The 21,558-nt window shown below is 44.2% G+C and overlaps 1 protein-coding gene across 1 annotated transcript; it reads right to left on the minus strand.

Moving 5' to 3' along the window:
* Positions 1–4,734: 4,734 nt before the first annotated feature.
* Positions 4,735–18,687, minus strand: rimkla (ribosomal modification protein rimK-like family member A). Its single transcript, XM_015967579.3, has 5 exons — positions 17,894–18,687; positions 10,822–11,052; positions 9,739–9,825; positions 8,321–8,524; positions 4,735–7,943 (listed from the first exon to the last, which is right to left on the minus strand). The coding sequence occupies exons 1-5, from the start codon at positions 18,054–18,056 to the stop codon at positions 7,432–7,434; spliced, it is 1,197 nt and encodes a 398-aa protein (XP_015823065.1). The 5' UTR covers positions 18,057–18,687; the 3' UTR covers positions 4,735–7,431.
* Between the last annotated feature and the right edge of the window lie 2,871 nt (positions 18,688–21,558).

A 21,558-nucleotide genomic window follows, 5' to 3' on the forward strand; every position in this document is an offset into this window, starting at 1 on the left:
GAAACTGGACTATTATTTAAAGACAATTCATATGATGTATTTGTTTATTTTGCAAAAATGATGCAAGCTAAACAAATGAACACGATTTTTTTCAGGTCAGCTGTAAACCAAATTTCATCACCTGATCCATCACACTCCTCACTCCAGCCAAGAGCTTCAATGACCCACAAGACAACCCATGAATGGGACCAAGACAAACTGGAAACAATAAGGTCAACGCGTCTATATTTAGCTGATCCCGTCTCGTTGTGCAATCTAAAAGCTAAACCCCAGATTTACACGAGCATGCTTAGGGCTGACTGGAGACCACTGCTGACGCGGCTCCGGCTGAGCAGCATCCGCACCTCGCCCCTGTATCGCAGCTGCTGCCCTACATGTGAAGCAAAGCCTGTTAGCCAGACTGTACGTGGTGATTACTAACAGGAAGTGGGTGAGACAGAAGTCAATGACTGGAACACATTTATGTAAAACATGCTCTGATCTTCTTTTTATGGTTTATCCATCCATCCATTTTCATCCGTATATCCAGAGTTGGTTCGCGGGTGCAGTAGCCTAAGTCGAGAGGCCCAGACTTCCCTCTCCCCAGCCACTCGGGCCAGCTCCTCCGGGGGAATCCCAAGGCGTTCCCTGGCCAGGTGAGAGACATAGTCCCTCCACCGTGTCCTGGGTCTACCTTTAGGTTTCCTCCTGGTTGGACGTGCCCGGAAAACCTCACCAGGGAGGCGTCCAGGAGGCACCCTGACCAGATGCCCGAGCCACCTCAACTGGCTCCTCTATGTGGAGGAGCAGCGGGTCTACTCCGAGCCCCTCCCGGATGACCGAGCTTCTCACCCTATCTCTAAGAGAGAGCCCAGCCACTCTTCGGAGAAAACTAATTTCGGCCGCTTGTATCCTAGATCTCGTTCTTTCGGTCACTACCCAAAGCTCATGACCATAGGTGAGGGTAGGAACGTAGATCGACCGGTAAATCGAGAGCTTCGCCTTCTTACTCAGCTCTCTCTTCACCACGACAAACCAGTACAACGCCCGCATCACTGCAGATGCAGCACCAATCCACCTATCGATCTCACACTCCAGTTTTCCCTCACTCGTGAACAAGACCCCGAGATACTTAAACTCCTCAACTTGGGGCAGGGCCTCATGCCTGACCCGGAGAATGCATTCTACCCTTTTGCAAATTAAGACCATGGTCTCAGATTTTTTATGGTTTAATGCAACGAAAATAAATAAATAATAGATCTGGTAAGTCCAGGGGTGAACCTACAAGAGGGCAACTTCCCCCCACCCCCACCCCCACCCCACTCACACACACTAACACCATCGAACAGTAAGTACCAAATAAGCTGTGCTGCATTCCTTCGGCCATTGTCCTGTTTTAACTTTACCTTATTCTCTCCCTCCAGTGTTTGTTAACTATCTGTGTTGCTATAAGCTAACCAAAGGAATACCAACGTGAAAGGGTGCATGTCACCACTTACTGTATCAGAGTGGAACAAACTTCATTTGAGAGATGTGCATGTAAATACACTTAGTGATGAGACTCAAGTAATGGCATCATTGTTTTACTAGTTAAGCAACTGGAAATCAGCATGTTGCCAGATGTTTAACACTTCTCCCGTGCTTGACTTCCTGTCTGGCCTGATCCGAACTGGTGAGATGTTACGTGACAATGTCACCGGATTTGTAAGTATTGCACATTATCCTCGAAGCATAATCTTTTGTTCATAGCAGCCATTGGGGCCGTGACATACTTGCTGTTTAACGACGCAAACGCACATTTAAAATGGCTGCCATGCATTACTTGTGTTCCTTTGAAGCATTGTTTGTGCGCATCCCCCGAAATTAATGTGACACGTCAGAACGTTGCAATATGGGAGTAGCCAGTAGGTGGGGTTGACAAAATGAGCAAAACACGCTCACCATGGTAACTTCATCTCTGGTTTGGAGGTCTTTCACACCATCGACGATACCACTGCTGGCTTTTCTTCTGTTGCAATCTCAGAATTAATCAGTTAGTGAGTTCTTTTATTGACGCCATTTCTCTATCTGGTCTGAGTTCTCTAGTACACCCCCTAGTGGAACGCCCCATTACTACATGCAGTGCAGTGCTGTGTAGCAGCAAGTATGTGAACAAGGTCACAGCCTGCTGCCTGCACCAACGCGAAGTTAAACAGCAAGTATATTCTGGCCCTTAGAGTCAATGGGTGTGTTTTCACCGGGCGCATCTCGAATGCGTTTGAGATAGCCTGCTAAATTTACGCTTTGGATCTATTTTTTTGCATTCTTCATTTCCTGAACACGTCAAGCTAAGCAGTTCACATCAGGCCACACAGGAAATGGAACATGGGAGCAGCTTAAAACATCAAGTAACTTTCAAAGTAAAAGTCAAATGCAGATTTCACCCCCCAAAAAATCCTATAGAATTACCTGTGACACTCTGTTGTTGGATGTTAAAAGAACAGAAAATTAACCACCACTTTTGGATACATGCTGCCATATTTATCCTGGCTTGTGTGAACTGATGAAATCATACATGGCTTTGCAATTCTCCGGTAGTTTTGTAATCTCACACTATCCGCATGTTTTTCACGTATTTATTTTGTGAAAACTGTGTTTTTGTCATTTATACAAAATATATATATGTGTATATTTTTGTTTTCATAAATAGAATGGCAAAAGAAAGTTTGAAGGTGTTTTTGTTGATAGTTTATTGTCTTGCTTACATCTAGCACTGCCATTTTCTAGATCCATCTCAGGGTAAGTCACCTGAGTTGGTCGGCCTTGACACAGTAACACATTTTCCTGTTTCCTCTCAGTGCCGTCTCAACATCGGATTAGCTCTAATTGGCGATGCCGTAAACAGAAGGAGGGAATTAGGGGTGGTTTTTAGGGCGGTGGCAGCATTCTGACTCCTATCCGCTCCGAGGATGTGCAAGCTCTGAGACAGAAGGCTATTCGTGTTCCTCGGCACCAACATGTCAGATGAATCATCAGGTTTCTGGTGCATCCTGCAAAATAAGGCCACAGCGGTGCTTGCAGACGATCATCATATCATAAAAATAGAGTCTTAACTGGTGCTGGAGCAAAAATAAAGGACAGAGACTGAGGGATATCTCGCCAGCAGCTACAGAAACCTTGCTGAGCAACAAAACAGAACCATTACTTTACCAATAATGTGACCATTTTAATCTGAATAGTAGAATAACACAGAATAAAAATCTTTTTATTTTTAAAAAGAAAAATAGATTACTTGGTAATTTGAATGTTAAAGAGAACAACCCGGTGTCTGGCATGAACAAGCTATAACTTAAGGGCAGCTTAGACTCTGGAATGTCGGTCCGCGGCCGTACTTGTACCAATAACTCCACAAAGACCCGCCACGGTGATCCTGCTAGATCAGAACATTATCCCGGCTGCTCCGAGGCAGTACCTTTTGATTTCTACTCCATTCATGGGTTTACAGCTATAACATTTGTCTAAATGATCACTGTGACCTTAATACGCGGTAAAAGGATTTTGAGAACACTTACAATAAGAGTCCCTTTATTAACATTACTTAGATGCTTTATTAATCACTAATAAACGATTAAATAAAGTATTAACAACTGCTATTAGGTAATGCATTACTAAGCAGATACTCCCCCTGGCCCTTTGTCCCATGGACACTTAATAGTTAAAATAACTGTAACAGTAATAAAGCGACTCTTTGTTTATTAAAGACGTGGAAGAAACATTTTTGTCTTTGACCACGCCTCCAGCCTGCTCCCTGTACCTGCTTAGTCCTGATCTGGCTTCGACCCGCGCCTGGAGGGCTGTTGTTGTTTTTAGCAGAAGCTAACATTAGAATTAGCAGCCCAACCACACAGCAAAACCTCCTCCAGGCTTGTGTTATTTGCCGAGATGAAACATCCATGTTGCAGAGCAAATGGAGTTTGCAGGAGTTGCAGTGCTGTTTTCTAATCTGAGGCAAGATGTCCAAATATCAGGAAATAAGACTCAATCCTTCCACGTTTTGCTGCAGCAGACTTGTCCATGCTGATCCAGGAGCTTCCCTCCTGACTTCCAAGGCATTTGTTCCCACCAGAGACCACTGTAAATGTATTTATTAAAGTGTTCAACGCCTTTAAATGCTTACTAATGCATTAACTTTATCAAAAGGGACTCTTATTGTAAAGTGTAGCCTGTATTTTTGTGTAAAAAATGGTGTAACAGACCCAAACAATGGTACCAATGTTTGCTTGCTGATCTTCTCTTTGATTAGCAGCATCAAAATAAACATTGATTTGTTACCTTACATTATTTGCATCACTTGTTGGCCTAAAAATCAATGAAAACGCACGAGAAACTGTTTTTGGAGGATAAATGTGTCCTAAATGGAGTCGTCTGGGGAGCAGTCTGCACAATTTCTGTGACATCATTAAACAAGTCAGCCTCTTCTCTCCCCTGAGAGTCTGACAGCTGCAGTGTGTTTGTTTCTGTGCCAGGGTCTGGGATTTGGCCATGCAGAGCATCCAGCTGATATCAGACCATGACCTGGCAGAGTCCAGCTCCCAGATCACACCACAGCTGGTGACTGATCCACAAAACCTGGTTGACCAGCCAACACACCGGCGGGCGGCCACGACTTCTTCCTTCATTCCAGCCAGGTCTCAGAACGATCCACTCAGTTCACAACTTAATCTGATTATAATTAAACTGGTGAGGAAAAAAGATACAAAAGAGGGGAGAGATCCATCAGTTTGAATAATGACTTTATTTTAATCTAAAAAAAAAGAGGGATATATATGTACATCATTCCGTGGTTAACAGTTTAGGGATCCGCTTCTCCAAAACATTTTCAGAACTGTGTCGTAAAGAGAGAACAGAAAATAGTCAAAGGCATCTGCAGAAACCTTTTTGAAGCCACATTTCTGCTTCGTTTGCATCCAACAGTCCAGGCAGACACGTTTCCTAGCGCTCACACATCAGCAGCAGAGCTGCAGAAGCAAAAACTCCTTCCTCCCGCTAAACAAAAGCATAAAACAAACCTCTCAATTGAAATCTTTATATACAATTCTGAAACATGATTAATTTTCTCACAACAGTCATTATTTTATTACACTACTAGTGTTAATTGTACTGAATTATACAACAAAGTGTATTTTTTTGGCTTCTGTTTTCATTTGATTTGTTTATTTTTTTGCATTGTGATGCAGCAAAACCACAGAGACAAGTGGAGGAGCTCCCGTTCCCTTTTTAGTTTCATTTTCATGACTCAGCGTTTACTAGCAGCACTTTTTCGGGAGTTTGACGGTAACCATTAGTGCTGTGGTTGTTAACAGTATCTTGTCCAGGGGTTTATCTACTGGTGTGCTTCAGGCTGACTCTTCTTCTGATTACACCTGGTTTCCCTGGATCTCCACTTCATCATGGCGGGTGACCAAGGAGAACTGAGTAGGACCTCTGACCTTTGATCAACGCTTCCCAAATAATAATAATAATTTAAAACAGACAAAAATAGGAGGTCTAGGAGACAAACGAGTGTTAATTCCTTCTGATGGGTCTCTATTAAATCAAAGGAACATGTCATGGCTACGCTCATGTACGCCTTGTGAGATGACATCAGCATCCTCGCCTGGCAGGATTTGGACATTCAGAGATTTCACAGTTTTGCCAGATATTTTTGATAAAATCGACACCAGACGACGTCACAATAGTAAACGGCGTGGAGCCGCTGTGATCGCTCGATCGCCAAACCTTTAAATAAAAAGCCGCCCCCCCTCGTTGTGTTTTCTGGTGAACGCAGGATTAGGACCCTCCAGTGGGGGACCGGCTCCCATCCCAGACAGGAAATTTGGCCCACAGCAAAGGAGGATAAAAATCAAGCTTCACAGAGGTTTCACTTTATTGAGACAATATTAGTGCACAAAAACCAGATTTATTGTCTTTTTTCTTCTTCAGAAATCCCATAAATTATAAAAACAAGGAACATTATGAAACAAGCAAGGAAAAAAGTGCATGTTAACTATTGTATAGGCTTATACAGTAGTTTACACCCTTTTTTCAGTCTTGTTTTGGTGTGTGACGTTTAGGACGTGTCTCTAGCTCGGATGGATGGGCTGAGATCCAGGCTGCTTCCCTGAGTCGTGTTCAACAGAAAGGGCTATGAGCCTAAAGATGTGGACGACTTAAGGTTTTACTTGTGCTTTTTGATCAAAGTTGGAAGTTATTTCAAAGAGAACGGACAATACTGAAGCCTATCCTATGGTTTTGACTTTTGTTGTTGATGCGGTGTACAAAAATTAATCTCAAATAAAAACAAACAAACCTGTAAACAATAAAGTTTGGCTGCTAAAAGCCCTGAATGAAAAAAAAACCTATATAAAAAACCTAAAAATATAGTTTTCATATTTTATACAACATGTCAGCATATTTAGTAGGAAATTAGATTTTCATCAAGAAAAAATAAAGTATAAAAGCAACGGACATCCACAAATGATTATAGGTCGCCTGTGTCCCAATCGAAACCTGTTAGCACCAAATTTACATTTAAACCTTGTTTTATTTGTACAATCTATTCCAAAAACGGCGTCTGAAGCGCTGACTGGCAGTTAACTCTGCTTTTCCAGTTTAATCGGTTGGACGCCAGAATGCCGTGAAGCTAATTTTGCTACCTATATTTACAAAAGAAGAAAAACAACTATATTTCAGGTCCCATTCTTTAAAGGAAGGAACGCGGGTTATCTGAGGCGTTGGATAAAAACCCACAAAGGTTTGTGTTGATATGTGTGGTATGTCTGTAACGTCCTATGGCAGTGAGACTTCTCTGCATTGAGGTATATTTCCTTTAGGTGATGACACAACTTGCAAACGGTCTCATCTTTCCTAAACGTGTTCTGAGAGACAAAAACGCATTTGTTTGGATTAAAGTGCTAGGCAAAGAGCGGATTTTAAAAGCAGACGACTAATGCTGCCGGTAATCGAACACTGACAGAAGAATTTAATACATAGGACGACAAAACCTGCTGCACACGTCCAGTTGGTCCCCGTCTTGTTCTGAGTCTGTGTCAGGAGGACTACGCTGCTGAGTTTATGATGCCTAGCCTGAGATCCAACCCTAAAACACTTCATTTATGTTTCCGGTGTGACGCCTTTTCATTAAACTCGTGGGTTTAAACACACGTACACCCGTTGAGCAAAGCTCATAGCACACCTTGGATCTTAAAAAATAAAAATAAAAAGTCAGGGGAGCAGCCTCAGATCGTTTCCTCTACAGGAGAAGGCTCGTGTTTAGATGTTTGTTTAAGCAGTTGCTCTAGGACGTGTTCTGTTTCTCTTAGCTCGTGTTTCGCACGTTTAACTTTTGTTTCAGCCTGATGTGTGGGGAATGTTTCTACAGGTGTGTGTGTGCGTGTGTGTGGTTTTCATGTGTGCATTACATTTGCATGGCCCTCACTCAGTCAATAGTTTGATCTCATTGGCCAGGAGGGTGTTGAAGTTGTAGGCCGCATCTGGGAGGTCGGGGAGGTCAGGGGGGGTACAGCGGCGGGGTGACGACTGCGAGGGCTCCGCCAGCTCGGGGTCGCTCTCGCTGGAGGTAGAACCCACGCTCATGTTGCAGACGGCTTCAGGCAACGAGCCGCCGCCGGCGGGCACGATGCACACCTCAGGCTCGCTGCAGGTTTCGCTGGTGCTGGACACGACGGAGAGGAGGGACATCTTACGGGTGAGACGGCTGGGGAGCATCGACAGGGCGAAGTCGGCCACGGTCCCCGCTACATCCATGCCACACGCCTGGTCGAAGGCGATGAAGCCCACGTTGGCGTTGGCCTCGCAAACCACAAAAGAGCCGTCGTTGAGCTGCAGGAGGTCAACGCCACACACGTCCATGCCGAGGATGTTGGACACCTCGATGGCCAGCTGCTTGCCCTGTTCACTGAGGGGGCACATCATACCCACGCCACCTAACGATTCACACACACACACACACACACACACACACACAGTCCTGGTCAATACAGACAATCCTCAGACCAAATCCAGCAGAGTCAACATGAACTGTTGCATAAAATAATCTGATGACCCAAATACGTCACAGAGCATTACAGCCCCAGCCGGACCAGAGCGGCTCCTGTCCTGACTCTGAACATCAGCCTCATCAGTTGGACGGCTGACTCATTTAAAGTCTGCAGCGTAGGCTAACTTAGCTTTAGCAGGTGACGCTTTTGACTTGAACACAAATGTAAAAGAATTGCAGCCCAGAACAAAAGCGTCCACATTAAAAGCCGAGCTGTGCTGTGAGTTAACACGTGCGTTCAGGGCCTCGCAGGTGTGCACCTACCCAGGGAGCAGTTGCTCTGCATGCGGCCGTCGGTGGAGCAGCGTAGCATGGAGCCGATGACGCGGCCGCCCACCAGAACAACCCGCACGTCGCGGCCGTGAGACTCCTTGACATACTCCTGAAAGAGGTAGGGGGTGTCGTGGCGGATCAAGTGACACAGATCTGTCAGGTGGTGTTTGTCTCGTGCCAGGAACACAGCCTTGCCTAAGAGAAGGAAGGAGAAACTAGATGAGGAGAAGAAAGGAAAAGTGAGCTCGTCTTCAGGGCTGTTGTCACACATAAGCCGAACAGAAAATTAAGATGTTTGCTAGAAGAGCTTGTGAGTAAATCCCAATCCGAGGCCCGACTCGGACCTGGTACTCACATCCGTCCCGAGGGAGGCTCTGAGAACAGGTGATGATGCTTACAGGACAGAATAAAGACAGCTTCACTCGGAGCAAACCGCTGACCCGACATGACCTCACCTGCACGTCTCCTGGTTTAAAATGTTCAACAAATTCCCCAAAATGCAACTGAGGTGACTCTGAACTATGTTAAAGTCAAAATGCTTCAGGTGAGCGGATTAGTTTGTGATTTTACAGAAACCCCTGTCCCCTTTTGAGATGTCCTTGTTTGTCCATCAGTTATTTGTTAGACGACTAAGTGTTTACTTGCATCTAACATCTGATGGAATTTTGACTCCAGGTGTGAACGTTCCTCCATGAAGCTGATCAGCGGGGACGCGTCTTTGTGCCAAGTCTAGACAGGGCCAGGGCTGTCTGTCAGAGGACAGAAGACGCCTGATTTAATTAGCACCACTTGGACTTGTCTCCTTTTTTGTTAAAGACCTCTGAACTCAGGTCCAAGGACAATAGCAACCTGGATAAGACAACTCCTTAGATAACAACATGTTTGATTCATTCCACAGTAAACGTCTTTATTAGTACCACACTCAAATATCTTTCAACATTTCATACAGTATTAAATCACTAAATACCAACTTATGTCAAAGTTTAGGAAGCTGGATTTGAGTTCAGTCAGCTAGAAAGAAAAAAAAAATCAGTCCCTGAGAGGAAATCCAATAAACGGGTCAACTGCTGACCAACTGATTTCCTGAACAATGTGCTTAGATAAAAATCTGAACCCCCAGGTCTCTCTGTGACTCCTTCACATTGCCTCAGAGCGGTGCAGGAGTTAATAACTAAAGATTTAAAGACTAATGGGCCGTCAAACATGGTGGGTGACCTCAGAGCCTCTGTGAACTCAGGCAAAACGAGTTATCGGCGGTGTGTTTGTAGACCTGAAGGTTAAAATAACTAGCTTAAAGCCTCTGTGTGTTGGTGGAAACACTCGTTTAACCAGCCAATGAATAAGTGCTGAGTTCCCACTGGCGGGGACATTCTAGAGGAATGTGTGGCGAGCGGGGGGAGGCGCCTTACCTCTGTGACCGCGTGCGTTCTTCACCACCACCGGGTAGCCCAGCGGCTCTGCCTCGTCGATCATCTTACGGAAGTTGTCGTGCCCCCCTGGGAGAAGGCAGACAGACACAAACGTGTATTAGCTACTCCTGCTCTTGTGGCGGGGTTTACATGCTGCATGGGACCTGGCGTTGCTATGGAAACAGCAGCGCTTCCAAACAGCGAGGCTGTAGGGAGAACTGTCCTGAGCCTAGACTTATGAGGGAGGAACAGAGGAGTCAGTGACCGCTGGGTTTAATGTGGAGCAGCTGACCGTATCTGACAGTGATTTATAACGACAGCCTGTTGCAGCAGATGTGCTCTCGGTTCCTCTGCCTCGGCTTGAGGAGTCTAAAAAAACATGTTGGTGAATTAATCACTCATTTCCCCTGAAACTTGTTCACATTCTGGCCTTTTTCTGGCATGTAGTCAGACGAACAGATGCAAACGGTGCGGCCTCTCGCGCCGTTCCCGATGAACGGCGTAACCACTGCGTGATCCCGCTCTGGGTAGAGGCGGCAGAGCTACTGCGCGCTTTATTTTGAAAGATCACGAAAGGGCACAGGGTGGGATGTGTGTCTGCGGTGGTGGGGGTGGTGGTTGCATAAGCTCTCCAGCTGCTCTGCATGCATCGCCAAGCCTACTGTGCACAGAGACACGAGGAATGTAGGCCAAACACCCCCCTCCTTATTCTTTTCTCCCTTCTCTGTGTCTGAATCCTTCTCTTGATGCTCTCATGATCACCGCAGCACTGTGGGCTGTTTTAGCACAAAAAACGTCTGCCTTATAGTTGTCCGTTTTCGGTTTGTAGCTGAAAATATGTGCCGTGTCACCCCGCTGCTCTGATAAAAGCTCGCCTTATAGAAACTTGTGGTGCTGTGAAGGAAGCTCTGGTCATCTGGGTCATTGTAGGCTACATAGTTTCTGCACAAAGCCCCGCAGCTAAACTTGGTGAACAATGATTTTGATGTTGCTCGGGGCCACTAGACAAACTCTCAGGGCCTTACTTTGTTTCTGGACATGAGCAGATTCACAACAACATGAGAAACACAAGTGTGGCGTTACCGTAAGAGAAGGTGTCCGGAAGTGGGACCCCGTGTCCGGCTAATTCCTGGAAGGTCCAGAATTTGTTGACACAGTTGAGTATGGCCTGGGGCCGGTTAATCAACCGACAGCCCATCTTCTCCAGGTGACGCAGCACCGTGATGTCACTGTCCGACTGGACCCAGGGCGTGGGGACCCGCACCAACACCACCTGCGGGTATGACGTCACCACCTCTTGCTCCACTCGCAGGCCTGGAGCATGAAGTAGGGGAGAAGGAAGGAATGTGTGGGAAACGGAAAAGGCTTTTAGAGCGTGCTTTAGGAATCAACTGTTCTGTTGGCTTCAGCTGAAAAAGTCAATGAAATTTAAAATTTCTAATCACAAAACTGGAAGTCTGAAAAGTCGAAGCGTCCGATGGAAAAGATCGGTGAGGTAAATTGTCCCAGCATGCTCAGTAGTGTGTGAATTAATATGAAAACCGCTGCAAATGTGGAATGCAAATAAACAGAAAAGGCGGTGTGTCATAATGGCTTTCACAGCAAAGACAACGTGATACATACTGTAGGTGTGGACCATTTACTTTATGAATAGAAAGTAACAATGCTGTTAAATCGGCCAGCGAGCCGGGACGCATCAGCAGAACCTCCAGAGCATGAGCCAGCTGATTACAGCCGCTCCTTCATTCTGTTTTCTGCTGACCTGTTTGCCGGTTTCCACTCCCTCCTCGCTACCTTGGACACACTCCTGCATTGCTTCATTTGTGCTCCTGAGGCGCTTCACTAGTCATGTTTCTGTCAACTGCTCCGATATAAGCGGTCCGTTAAGGTTCACATTTTTGCAACAATGGTAAAAAAAAAAAAATTGTCGTTTTTTTCATACTTACTGTTATTGACTCTTGTTCTCTTATTGAGTAATATCACTTGATCAAGCCTTTCATTCATTCCGCACTTTGAAATAGGTAAAAGTATGTATGATTTGTGCTGATATCGTATCAGGTTGATATTGGTATCGGTCAATACTGATGGCTGCAACATCGGTATCGTATCGGTAGTGAAAAAAGTTGAATCTTGCCAGCTGAGGAGTTGGTCCAACAAAATAGACATAAACAAACTAACTACTGCAGTGTTTAGACTTTAATCTCACCTGAGAAGCACGGTTATGCTCTGTGTTTATGTAGCAACAAAAAACATCCCTGAAGATTTCTCGGATTTTTACAACCCGGTTTAGTCAGTTTTGATACGACCGGTATTCACCAAACAAAGTCAGCGTAATCAGGCTTTGGGGTCTGATATTTGTGCTGCTGAGCTTTATTGAAAGTCAAATTGACCTTGTCTCAGCCTGACACCAGTTTTCTAATGCAAATGAGCCAAGAGAACAAAAGGCTAACTGATCAGCCATTTCAATTCAGGCCAGCTTGTATAGGCCATAGAGAACACGGGTGCATCATAATGGAGAAAATTTGCCCAATGCAAAACAAAAAAAGAAAAGTAGAAATGTATGCCCTTTTTATGCTATCTGCCATCAGATTTTGCAGAACATAATCACTAAAACTTATTGGTTGATAATTTGCAGCACAGATGGCTTAATCACCAAGAGTTGACCGAGATTTGGCACTGTTTGAACAATGGTTGATGGTTCTTTATCACTGCGAATGAGGAGACAGTGAGATTTTGAGCCTGAGATGAAACCCAACAGCTCATGAGGACGAACAGATTGGGTGACGAATTGACAAAAAACCTGCGCACACCTTCTTGTGCACAGAAGCACGGCCGTTCCCGGCACAGCGATTCACACTGACTGGGATCTGGAATCAGCCATCTTAGGCACGAGTGGACACGCAGGTAAAAGAGGACAGGAGATAAGACAAGACGTACAAAAGGTCAAGGATGTCTTAGAGCTAACTCGGAGGGGAGGGAGATAATGTGATGCATGAAAATAGACGAGATCCCCACCCCTTCCTTTCCTTTCTTCCACCTCCTCCCTATCTTCCACTTCACAATCCCACAACACCACTCACACACACACACACACACCAGTGAGTGTGTGAGCAGTGGTACAGTAGGAAGTATCAGGGGATGTGGTCTCATGGCTCTTTTTTTTTTGACAGACAGTATTCACAGAGCCTGTCTCTGTCTCCAGGGGGACCAAATGGAGACCAATGAGGAGGCAGGATGAATCAACCCTATTCATCTGTGCAAGTGTTGGTGTGCCCTACGCTACCATGTGACCATCACAAAAAACGCTCAGAGGTGACAAGTTTGGGACGACTGTTTTAAAATACAGTAGCTCTTCTGTTGAAGAACCTACATATTTAATGTGACACGGTCGTTTATACGGATGGGTCTTTTATTGATATTAAAACATTAGAGTGATGTGTTATTGCTGGGTAGTTTTCAACATGGATGATAAAGCTTTAAAGAACAGAAACAGACCGGCCAGCGCTGGGAGGTGTGTTTGTCTCGTCAGTCCTGTTCACCCTGAATGCAGCATCATGACTACATGGGTTTTTTGACGAGAAGAATTTGCATTTGAGCAAGAAAAATAGAATAAAACAAAACCAAATTGTGTCACATCTAATTATTTACAACCATTTTTACATGTTTGGGTAAGAGGTGGAAAGTATGTCAATAATAACTATGTCATGTTTCACAGGCGGTCTCATCTCAATTTTAGATATCTAACTAATAATTTTAACTGGGTGAATATTTGGGATGTTTTAAAAATGAACTCTTACATCAATCAAGAATGGACGACAGTTAACCCTCCACGTGGCAGGGGTGAGGTGGTGCTCACTCCTCATCCCTGCCACACGGACCCAAGGGATAAACCATCAACCCTGCTTAGTGGTCAACTTTCCTCGCGGTGTCACCCATTAAGACAGTGGTAGGGTTAAACAATGAGTCGTGAATGATTCTGATGATTTTTGATGATAAAAAGCAGGAAATTGTTTGTGCTTGCTGCCCATAGCACCTTCTACCAACAAAACATGACAAAGGCGACATTTCTTTTTATGAATCTTCTATTTACGTCACAAAAATGTGGGTTATGGGCTGTGGTGGTCATACAGGAAACACAACAATCTGTTTCTGGCCTGATGATGCATGGACGGACTCCAAGAGTTACATTTTTAAGATTTGCTGAATTCTTTAGTCCACTCAGCTAAACACAGATAACCAGCAGAAATGGACAAAAACAGGGAGTAAGGGTGGGATTCTGGTAAGCTAGCTTCTTTGAGCCACGGCAAACATGCAGTTTTAAAGATGGGATGTTTAAACTTCAAGAGGAGGGCGATAAACTAACTTAAAATTCAGTCAAAATGGAATCACCAAGTATTTGTCAGTAAATTTCACTTAATGTGGAAAAGCTGTTTTATCGCTTGTGTATTCATTCTGTGTTTCTTCTGATTGCATTATTTGGTTATTTTATTTTTAACACAGGAAAGGGTTGTTTTTACTTTTTTTCCCCTCAGAGTTTCGACCACTCCTGCGGTCTTCTACAGAGCTAGCCACTAATGGTGGATAAACAGAGAAGGAAGTGACGCCGCCATTAGCGGCTAGCTAAAGAAGATTGCAGGGGTGGTCGAAACTCTCAGCAAAAAAGGTAAAAACAACCATTTCAGCTTTGTTTTATTCCAGGTGATTACATCCACTGCTAAAGAAACAAACTGCAGCAAAAATAAGAGGTTTTAAAAGTCACAGTAATGCCAATGTGTGCAGCTTGGTATAAATATTACACACATGTAGGTCTTCTTTCTTATCTAAATGTAAACGCAAGAGCTGGACGCCAGTTTTCCCAAAGCCAATAAAATGCAAATATTTAAGGCGGTGTCTGAATGTCCACAAATTTGTATTTATTTAAAAAATGCAAATGCAAAAGGAAGCTTCTGGTTCTATAAATCTGTCTTCAACCAAGTCAGGAGATGCTGCTGCCCCATTTACCTCCCCCTCCCACCTATCTGTCTCTAGAAGTCAGGTGAAGAGGCAGCTGGAGAGGCTGAATAGGAACAAGGCTGCAGGTCCAGATGGTGTCAGCCCCAGAGTACTGAAGGCCTGTGCAGAGCAGCTCTGTGGGATTCTGCAGCACCTCTTCAACCTCAGCCTGGCCCAGGAGAAGGTTCCAGTCCTGTGGACGACATCCTGCCTTGTTCCAGTTCCAAAGAAAACTCGCCCATCAGTTAGTGACGACTACAGACTGGTTGCCCTGACATCCCACATCATGAAGGTCCTGGAGAGACTCCTGTTGGTCCAACTGAATAAGCAAACTAGAACATATCAGGACCCGTTGCAGTTTGCTTATCGCCATGGAGTTGGAGTTGAAGATGCCATCATCCAGCTGCTTCAACCAATCCACTGTCATCTGGACAAAGCAGGCAGCACTGTGAGGGTCTTGTTCTTTGATTTCTTCAGTGCATTTAACACAAGCCAGCCTGATGTACTTTGCCAGAAACTCCAGAAGACAAGGTGGGGGCCTCAACTATCGCCTGGATTAAAGACTACCTGACAAACAGACCACAGTTGGTGAGGCTGAAGAACTGCTCATCAAACCAGGCGATCAGTAGCATTGGAGCACCACAGGGGACTGTACTCTCACCATTTCTTTTCACCCTGTACACCTCAGACTTCCAGTACAAATCAGAGACCTGTCATCTACAGAAATACTCAGATGAGTCTGCAGTTGTCGGGTGTATCAGAGATGGACAGGAAGCTGAGTACAGAGAGCTGGTGGTGTGCTTTGTAGCATGGTGTGGAAACAATCATCTGACCTTGAACGTGAACCAAACAAAGGAGATGACTTTAGACTTCAGAAGAAACAGGGTGGAGTCAAACACTGTTTCCATCATGGGAGAAGAAGTGGAGGTGGTTGAGGAATACAAATACATTGGAGTTCACCTGGACAACAGACTGGACTGGAGAAAGAACAACGAAGCCGTTTACAAGAAGGGACACAGCAGACTGCACTTCTTGAGGATGCTTAGGTCCTTAAATATCTGTAGCAAGATGCTGCAGATCTTCTACAAGTCTGTTGCTGAGAGTGTAATCTCTTCAGCCATCGTCTGTTGGGGTAGCAGCATCAGAAGCAGGGACCTGAAAAGGCTCAACAGCCTAATAGAAAAGGCTGGTTCTGTTCTAGGGACGACTGTGGAACCGCTGGAGGAGATAATGCAAAGAAGGATTCTCCAGAGAATCAAGAAAATGATGGACAACCCTGAGCATTCTCTTCACAAGACTGTCCGACAACAGAAGAGTGTCTTCAGTCAGAGGCTTCTTCAGTTTCGCTGCAACACTGACCGCTACTGGAGATCCTTCCTGCCAACAGCCATTGTAATATACAACAACTCTTTGATGACTTGATTATTATTATTATTCTGAGCTACTACAGCAATCAATTTCCCTCTGGGATTAATAAAGTATTTTTGAATTGATTTGAATTAAAGAGTGTTATTGTTTTGTTTAGAATGCAAAGTTAAAGCTTCTGTTTCTGAATCTTGTTGGCATCCACGCTGATAAACAAAGTTACTGAAACAGCCTGTTCGATGACACAGAAGTGTTGCATTTATCATCACGGGGACAACAGCGTACCACCCGACATCACAGAGGATAGTGACATCCAATCATGTCCAGTTTCTGTTTAATTGTATCGTCGTGAGATGTGAAATGCTTTTCTGTGGCTGTATGCCGGGTTTAACCATGCTAGCCAAGTGACAGTTGTTTTTCATTAACGATAACGGCAACGCTTCTTTTTACAGTCCCCTAATTATTAAGTACTTACACGGTAATTACGTAGTAAGTGTATTATTGTGTGATTAAAGTGTATAAATGTAATAAAGTGTAATTACTGTGTAAAGCAGAATTTACTGGAAATGACGAATACAAAAAAACTAGAATTCAACCCGTGTTACATGGTAATAACTGTTAAGAAACAATAATACACTTTAACTTATGACGTAAATTACCGTGTAAGTACTTAGTAATTAGGGGACGGTAAAAGAAAGCGTTACCAAAATAACTTAGCACAAATGCTAGCATACTGGTGTGTTAGGCAGATTGGAATAAAAAATTTGAAGGTTGTTTTGTTGAGGATGAATTTGGAACTATATTTTCCTAAAATGCGTGACTTCATGTGTAGGAAGTCCTCAGCATGGTCAAGCTGTCCACTCGTTGGTAATCTGTGATGCCACGCTGAGGTTCAGAAGACATTTGTGTGCAGATTTAGAGCCAACAAGGATTACAGGTCTTGCTAAGAGCCTTGCTCACGATTAGCTCATTAAGCCACACTTAGACAGCTTTCTACCTACATAGGTGAGTTGTCTTCTTTGTTTATGTTTGAAGTGCTCGCTGCAGATTCTCGTTCATGCATCTTCCACATGAACGTATTGTCTCTGACCATGTAGTAACCGCGTTGCCCTGACACGCCCCTGTTTGTCTCACATCCCCATCTATGCAGCCTCTGCTAATGTCAGCCTGCAGCATTTGCGTGTTAATTTAAACCGTCACACCCCTAACCTAGAGACAGTCCCATTTCACACAGTCTTCACAAATTCCAAGCATGCTTGCTTGTGGAAAGGCCCTGCTGTTTCCATCACTTGCATCAAGGCTTCCTGTTACTGTGAAATGTTCTGTCCAGGCCAGTGCAGCGTGACAGCACATGATTGATGTCCAGTGATCTCAGCAGCACGCTAGAAGGATCAGCACATTTGCACTTGGACATAGACAATAGTAGTAGGTTATATTTTCAGTTTTGGCTGCATCTACTGAGGTTTTTTTTTGTTTTTACACAAAGCTGGACATATTGTGCAAATATTGCAACAAATCCAATTTAAACAAACAACACGCCCTGCAGCTTTGTGAAGGAAATGCTGCGTATTCAGCGAAATGTAATCAAGCGTCATCGCTTCCCTCAGCCAGGACGCAGTCTAGAAGGAAAGTGGGTTAGGCGGTCACTGCCACGCTTCCTCACAGACCGGGCAAGCCCTGCTTGGCATCGCTGTCACCGCCGGACAATATCCGCCTGCCTTTAGGTTTGTACTGCCAACAAATCCAATACGCAGCAGGTTTAAAACAAGCCTGACCGTAGTAGATTAATGATACTTGCCTAGCTGCCCCTCGCTGATCGTGAGCACGATCTGATCCATCAGGAGGTAGCGGAATTCAACGTCCTCGTCCGCGCAGCGCTCCTTCAGCGCCCGGAGGATCTGGACCTGGGGATACTCCTGGCTGATGCGCCGGTCGGTCACGAACCAAACCCGAGAACACATTTTGTTGGTGCGGATTTAGTTTAAAAAATCTAGGATGGACCCCCAAAAAACGACAAAGCACAGAGGCGGGGGCGGCAGGTGTGTGTGCGGCGGTAGCGCGGGATTCGCAGAGAAGCTCTCACAATGGAGGAGATCCTCAGTGGCAAGCGGCACGAGCACGCTGTGATGTGGCTAAAACAGGACCACGGGCCCCGCCGCTGGCTGGAAAATATCTTATATCACCTTTGATTCCCTTCGATTCCAGCCATTTAGTCTCGTCGTGGTGCAGTTCGTTAAACCCCGACGGAGAAAAACAAAGCAAACAAACGCGATGAAGATGATGGTATTTCCCCGGATCTCTTTCAACCCAAACGCAGCTCTTGCCGCCGAAGCGAACAAAGCTGAGAGCACTGCCGCGTTGTATTTCCGCTCGGCGTCTCAGAGCCGCTACTAAAATTTTCTCGCTCAGCTGCGGTGTATGAAGTTACCGACCGCAAAGTTGTCGGCCTATCCCTCAAAAAAGTAAGCTAACCGACGCAACTGCCCTCTTGTCTTGTACCTTTGGCTGCTATCCACGAGGTATTGGTGCTGAAAAGTGCACGCGCTCGGTTTACAACTCCGCTCCTTCGCCGCGAGCTCGTGCATCACGAAAAAACGGGGTCTGCCCCAAAACAGAGGTTTCCAGGGGCGTTAGCCAATCGCAGCACGCGGATTGCATCGATGTCCAAACAACACGCGCACGTAATGGGCGGGTCAAACCCATTCCGACCAATCAGTAGAACTGAACCCGTTGAGCGCGCGCGGACTGTTCTGAGAATCTCTGCAAAGGTCTGTAATGCGCGCGAGGCCGCGCATTCTCCGAACCGGTTCAGACCAGACGAGAAGCGGAGAGGTTTGGTGAACAACAGCGTAGTCTGGCAAAGAGGCGGGAAATAACATACGGTCACTACAAAACAAGGACATTCGTGTGACCTCCCCATTTGAATTTGAAACAGAGAGTTGAATATTGTTAGTTTAGGTTGTCTTTAGGCGATGGCTATTGTTTACCGACGCCATCTAGGGACAGCTGGGTCGGCTGAGCAACATTATGCTGACCCACTTCTCTTCCTTCCCCTTGCTTGTGTGGAGGGGGAAATCTTGGTGGGTGGAAGTCAACAGTCACATCAGAACCCATTCTATATTTACACATTCATCATGGCATGCATTTCCTCTATTAAAACCGTTACTTTTAATAGAAACGTGTACTTTATTATTATAACCCAAGGAAATTCTCAAGCAGTAAACAACATAATATATGTTTCCTCTGATTCATCATTATAAAATCTGGGAATGAAATATCCATTACTACCCTTGAGTAACATTGAAATGATATTATCTTTCTTCTGTCCACATTTGTTCTAATTTTATAATTTTATATGCATAAGTAACTAAGTAAAAGTAAAGCCCACAACTGCAGATTAGAATAGTCAAAAGTACTATGCTATGTATTTAACTATGGAAGACACAAGCGTCGTTCTAACTAATAAAACAAACATAGAAGACCAAAACAAGTTTGTTATAGCCTACTTTGAATAGGTCATTAATGTAAAGGAGCACATAGATCATAAAAACAAAATTTAAGTGAGTGTGCGTGTGTGTGTGTGTGTGTGTGTGTGTGTGTGTGTGTGTGTGAAAGCCTCTCTTTCCCTTAACTACATATTTAAAAAAGTCAACGAAATGTGAAACTAGTTAAACAAAAACAGAAAAACTGCAATAAAGGCTTCCCTGGAATTGTCCTCGGGCCACTCTCGCGAGATTAAACTAGCTCTCGCATCATATTTCGTCATGGAAATAAAAAATAAAAAACGGTCCGAAACTTACAGCATCTCAAACTGACTTGATTATATAAAAAACGTTTTGGCTGTGAAAAAGTTACACTAAGTATTGCGTTACGTACAAAACAAATAAAAATCAGTTCAATGCTTTATACTTGTTTCGTCATTTGGTGCAAGATTATTGATTAGATCGATTAGAAGTGCTTTTTCTCGTTTAAAAGCATATTAAGTATTTTTAAAATTAGATGCACCAGTAATAACATCATATTTACTCATGTTTGATGCTTTAAAGTTGTCGTTTGCCCTCATTAGGCCTACACATTTTAATCATCAGACACAATGTTTTTGTGTGATCCGTACAAGACGCGCTGCAACGTCGGATACCCAGCTGGATCAAACCGGGCAAAACCAGTTGAGATGAACCATCGCCAGCACACCAGACGCATCATCTCTAAATGTGCGTCACCTGGAAGTCTTGCATTTTCTGCCCGATTCGTAGAAAAAGGAGATGACGGGTGTAGTGCGTGAACATGTTTGATTACAGCTGCGTGAACTGCGCCCATCTTCCGGGAGTGAAACGGCGCTGCGCTCAATAGATGCTGACGTGGTTCCAGCTACATGCAGGCTCCAGCAGGCACATCACATGATGCTGTCAGGGAGGAATATGTGTGGGAGGAAAAAGCACAACATCGACTTTCTAGAGTAACTAAATACACGATGATTTGGGTTTAAGTGTAGGACTACAATCAGCACATATTGTTCTATAAGACGTATTTCTGCAGTAAGGGGAACAGTTCTTTGTCCGGGTTCGAAAACAAAACATCATAAATATGTTTTATGTCACTGATTTGGATTAGACTTAATTTACTCAATATCAAACGTGCACTTATTTAATCTGACAGCTGTTTTCTGCTGAGCCTTCAAGAAAAATATTTGAACCACTATAACTTGTTTTCTGGAGTTGGAGCGCTCTCTAGTGGTAGAGTGGAGTCACAACAGTTACTCAGCTGCGGATTCTGTCAAATGCAAAAGTCATGACGAGTTTCACCCCCTGTGCAAGCTGCCTCACCACCCAGGCGAGAGCAGCACCGAGCTGTTTATGTTTAGGAATCTTCTAAATCAAAGGATACATGTCCACCTTTCCAGACGTGCAATAATTACTTCTACTCTCGTTACTATGTGCAATAATTATCCCAACTTACAATTCTACTCATGTGCGATTTCTTTTGTATGCTATACTACTGGACTTGAGCTGTGGCAATAATGCAATTTCCCCATTGAGGGACAAATAAAGGTGTCTTATCTTATCGCATCTTAAAGACCACAGACTATGTAGAGCAAGCATATTGTGTCAAATTCTAACATTTTTCTCTTGAGTTAAAAGTAATAAGTGATACTTACAGGTCCCTTTTTTAGTTTTAGTTCAATTAATTTTAACATTAATAACTGATTATTGCATTCAGGCGTAGAAGTGGAATGATTAGGTTCAAAATGAGCCTCAGAATGAAGGAGATTTATCATGAGGGTTATTTATTTTGATAACAATACAAATGATTTATAATTTATAATAAGTGTTGCCTCTGAAACCAAATGTGCCTATTATAAAATGGTATTTAAAATATATCAGATATCATATACAAAATGCAAAAGTAAATATTTTTCATTGTTTTTCTTTCTAACAGCGGTTAAGTTGTGCAATTTTGCTGCTG

This window comes from Nothobranchius furzeri, chromosome 15 (genome assembly GCF_043380555.1).
Source record: "Nothobranchius furzeri strain GRZ-AD chromosome 15, NfurGRZ-RIMD1, whole genome shotgun sequence".
In the NCBI taxonomy this organism is placed as follows: Eukaryota; Metazoa; Chordata; class Actinopteri; order Cyprinodontiformes; family Nothobranchiidae; genus Nothobranchius; species Nothobranchius furzeri.

Excerpts from the sequence above, each read along its gene's own strand:
- rimkla (XM_015967579.3), bottom strand. The coding sequence starts at position 18,056 with ATGTGTTCTCGGGTTTGGTTCGTGACCGACCGGCGCATCAGCCAGGAG. Across the intron at positions 8,525-9,738 it reads GAACGCACGCGGTCACAGAG|GCAAGGCTGTGTTCCTGGCA; the intron begins GTAAGGCGCCTC and ends TCCTTCTCTTAG. Across the intron at positions 7,944-8,320 it reads GCAGAGCAACTGCTCCCTGG|GTGGCGTGGGTATGATGTGC; the intron begins GTAGGTGCACAC and ends GTGAATCGTTAG.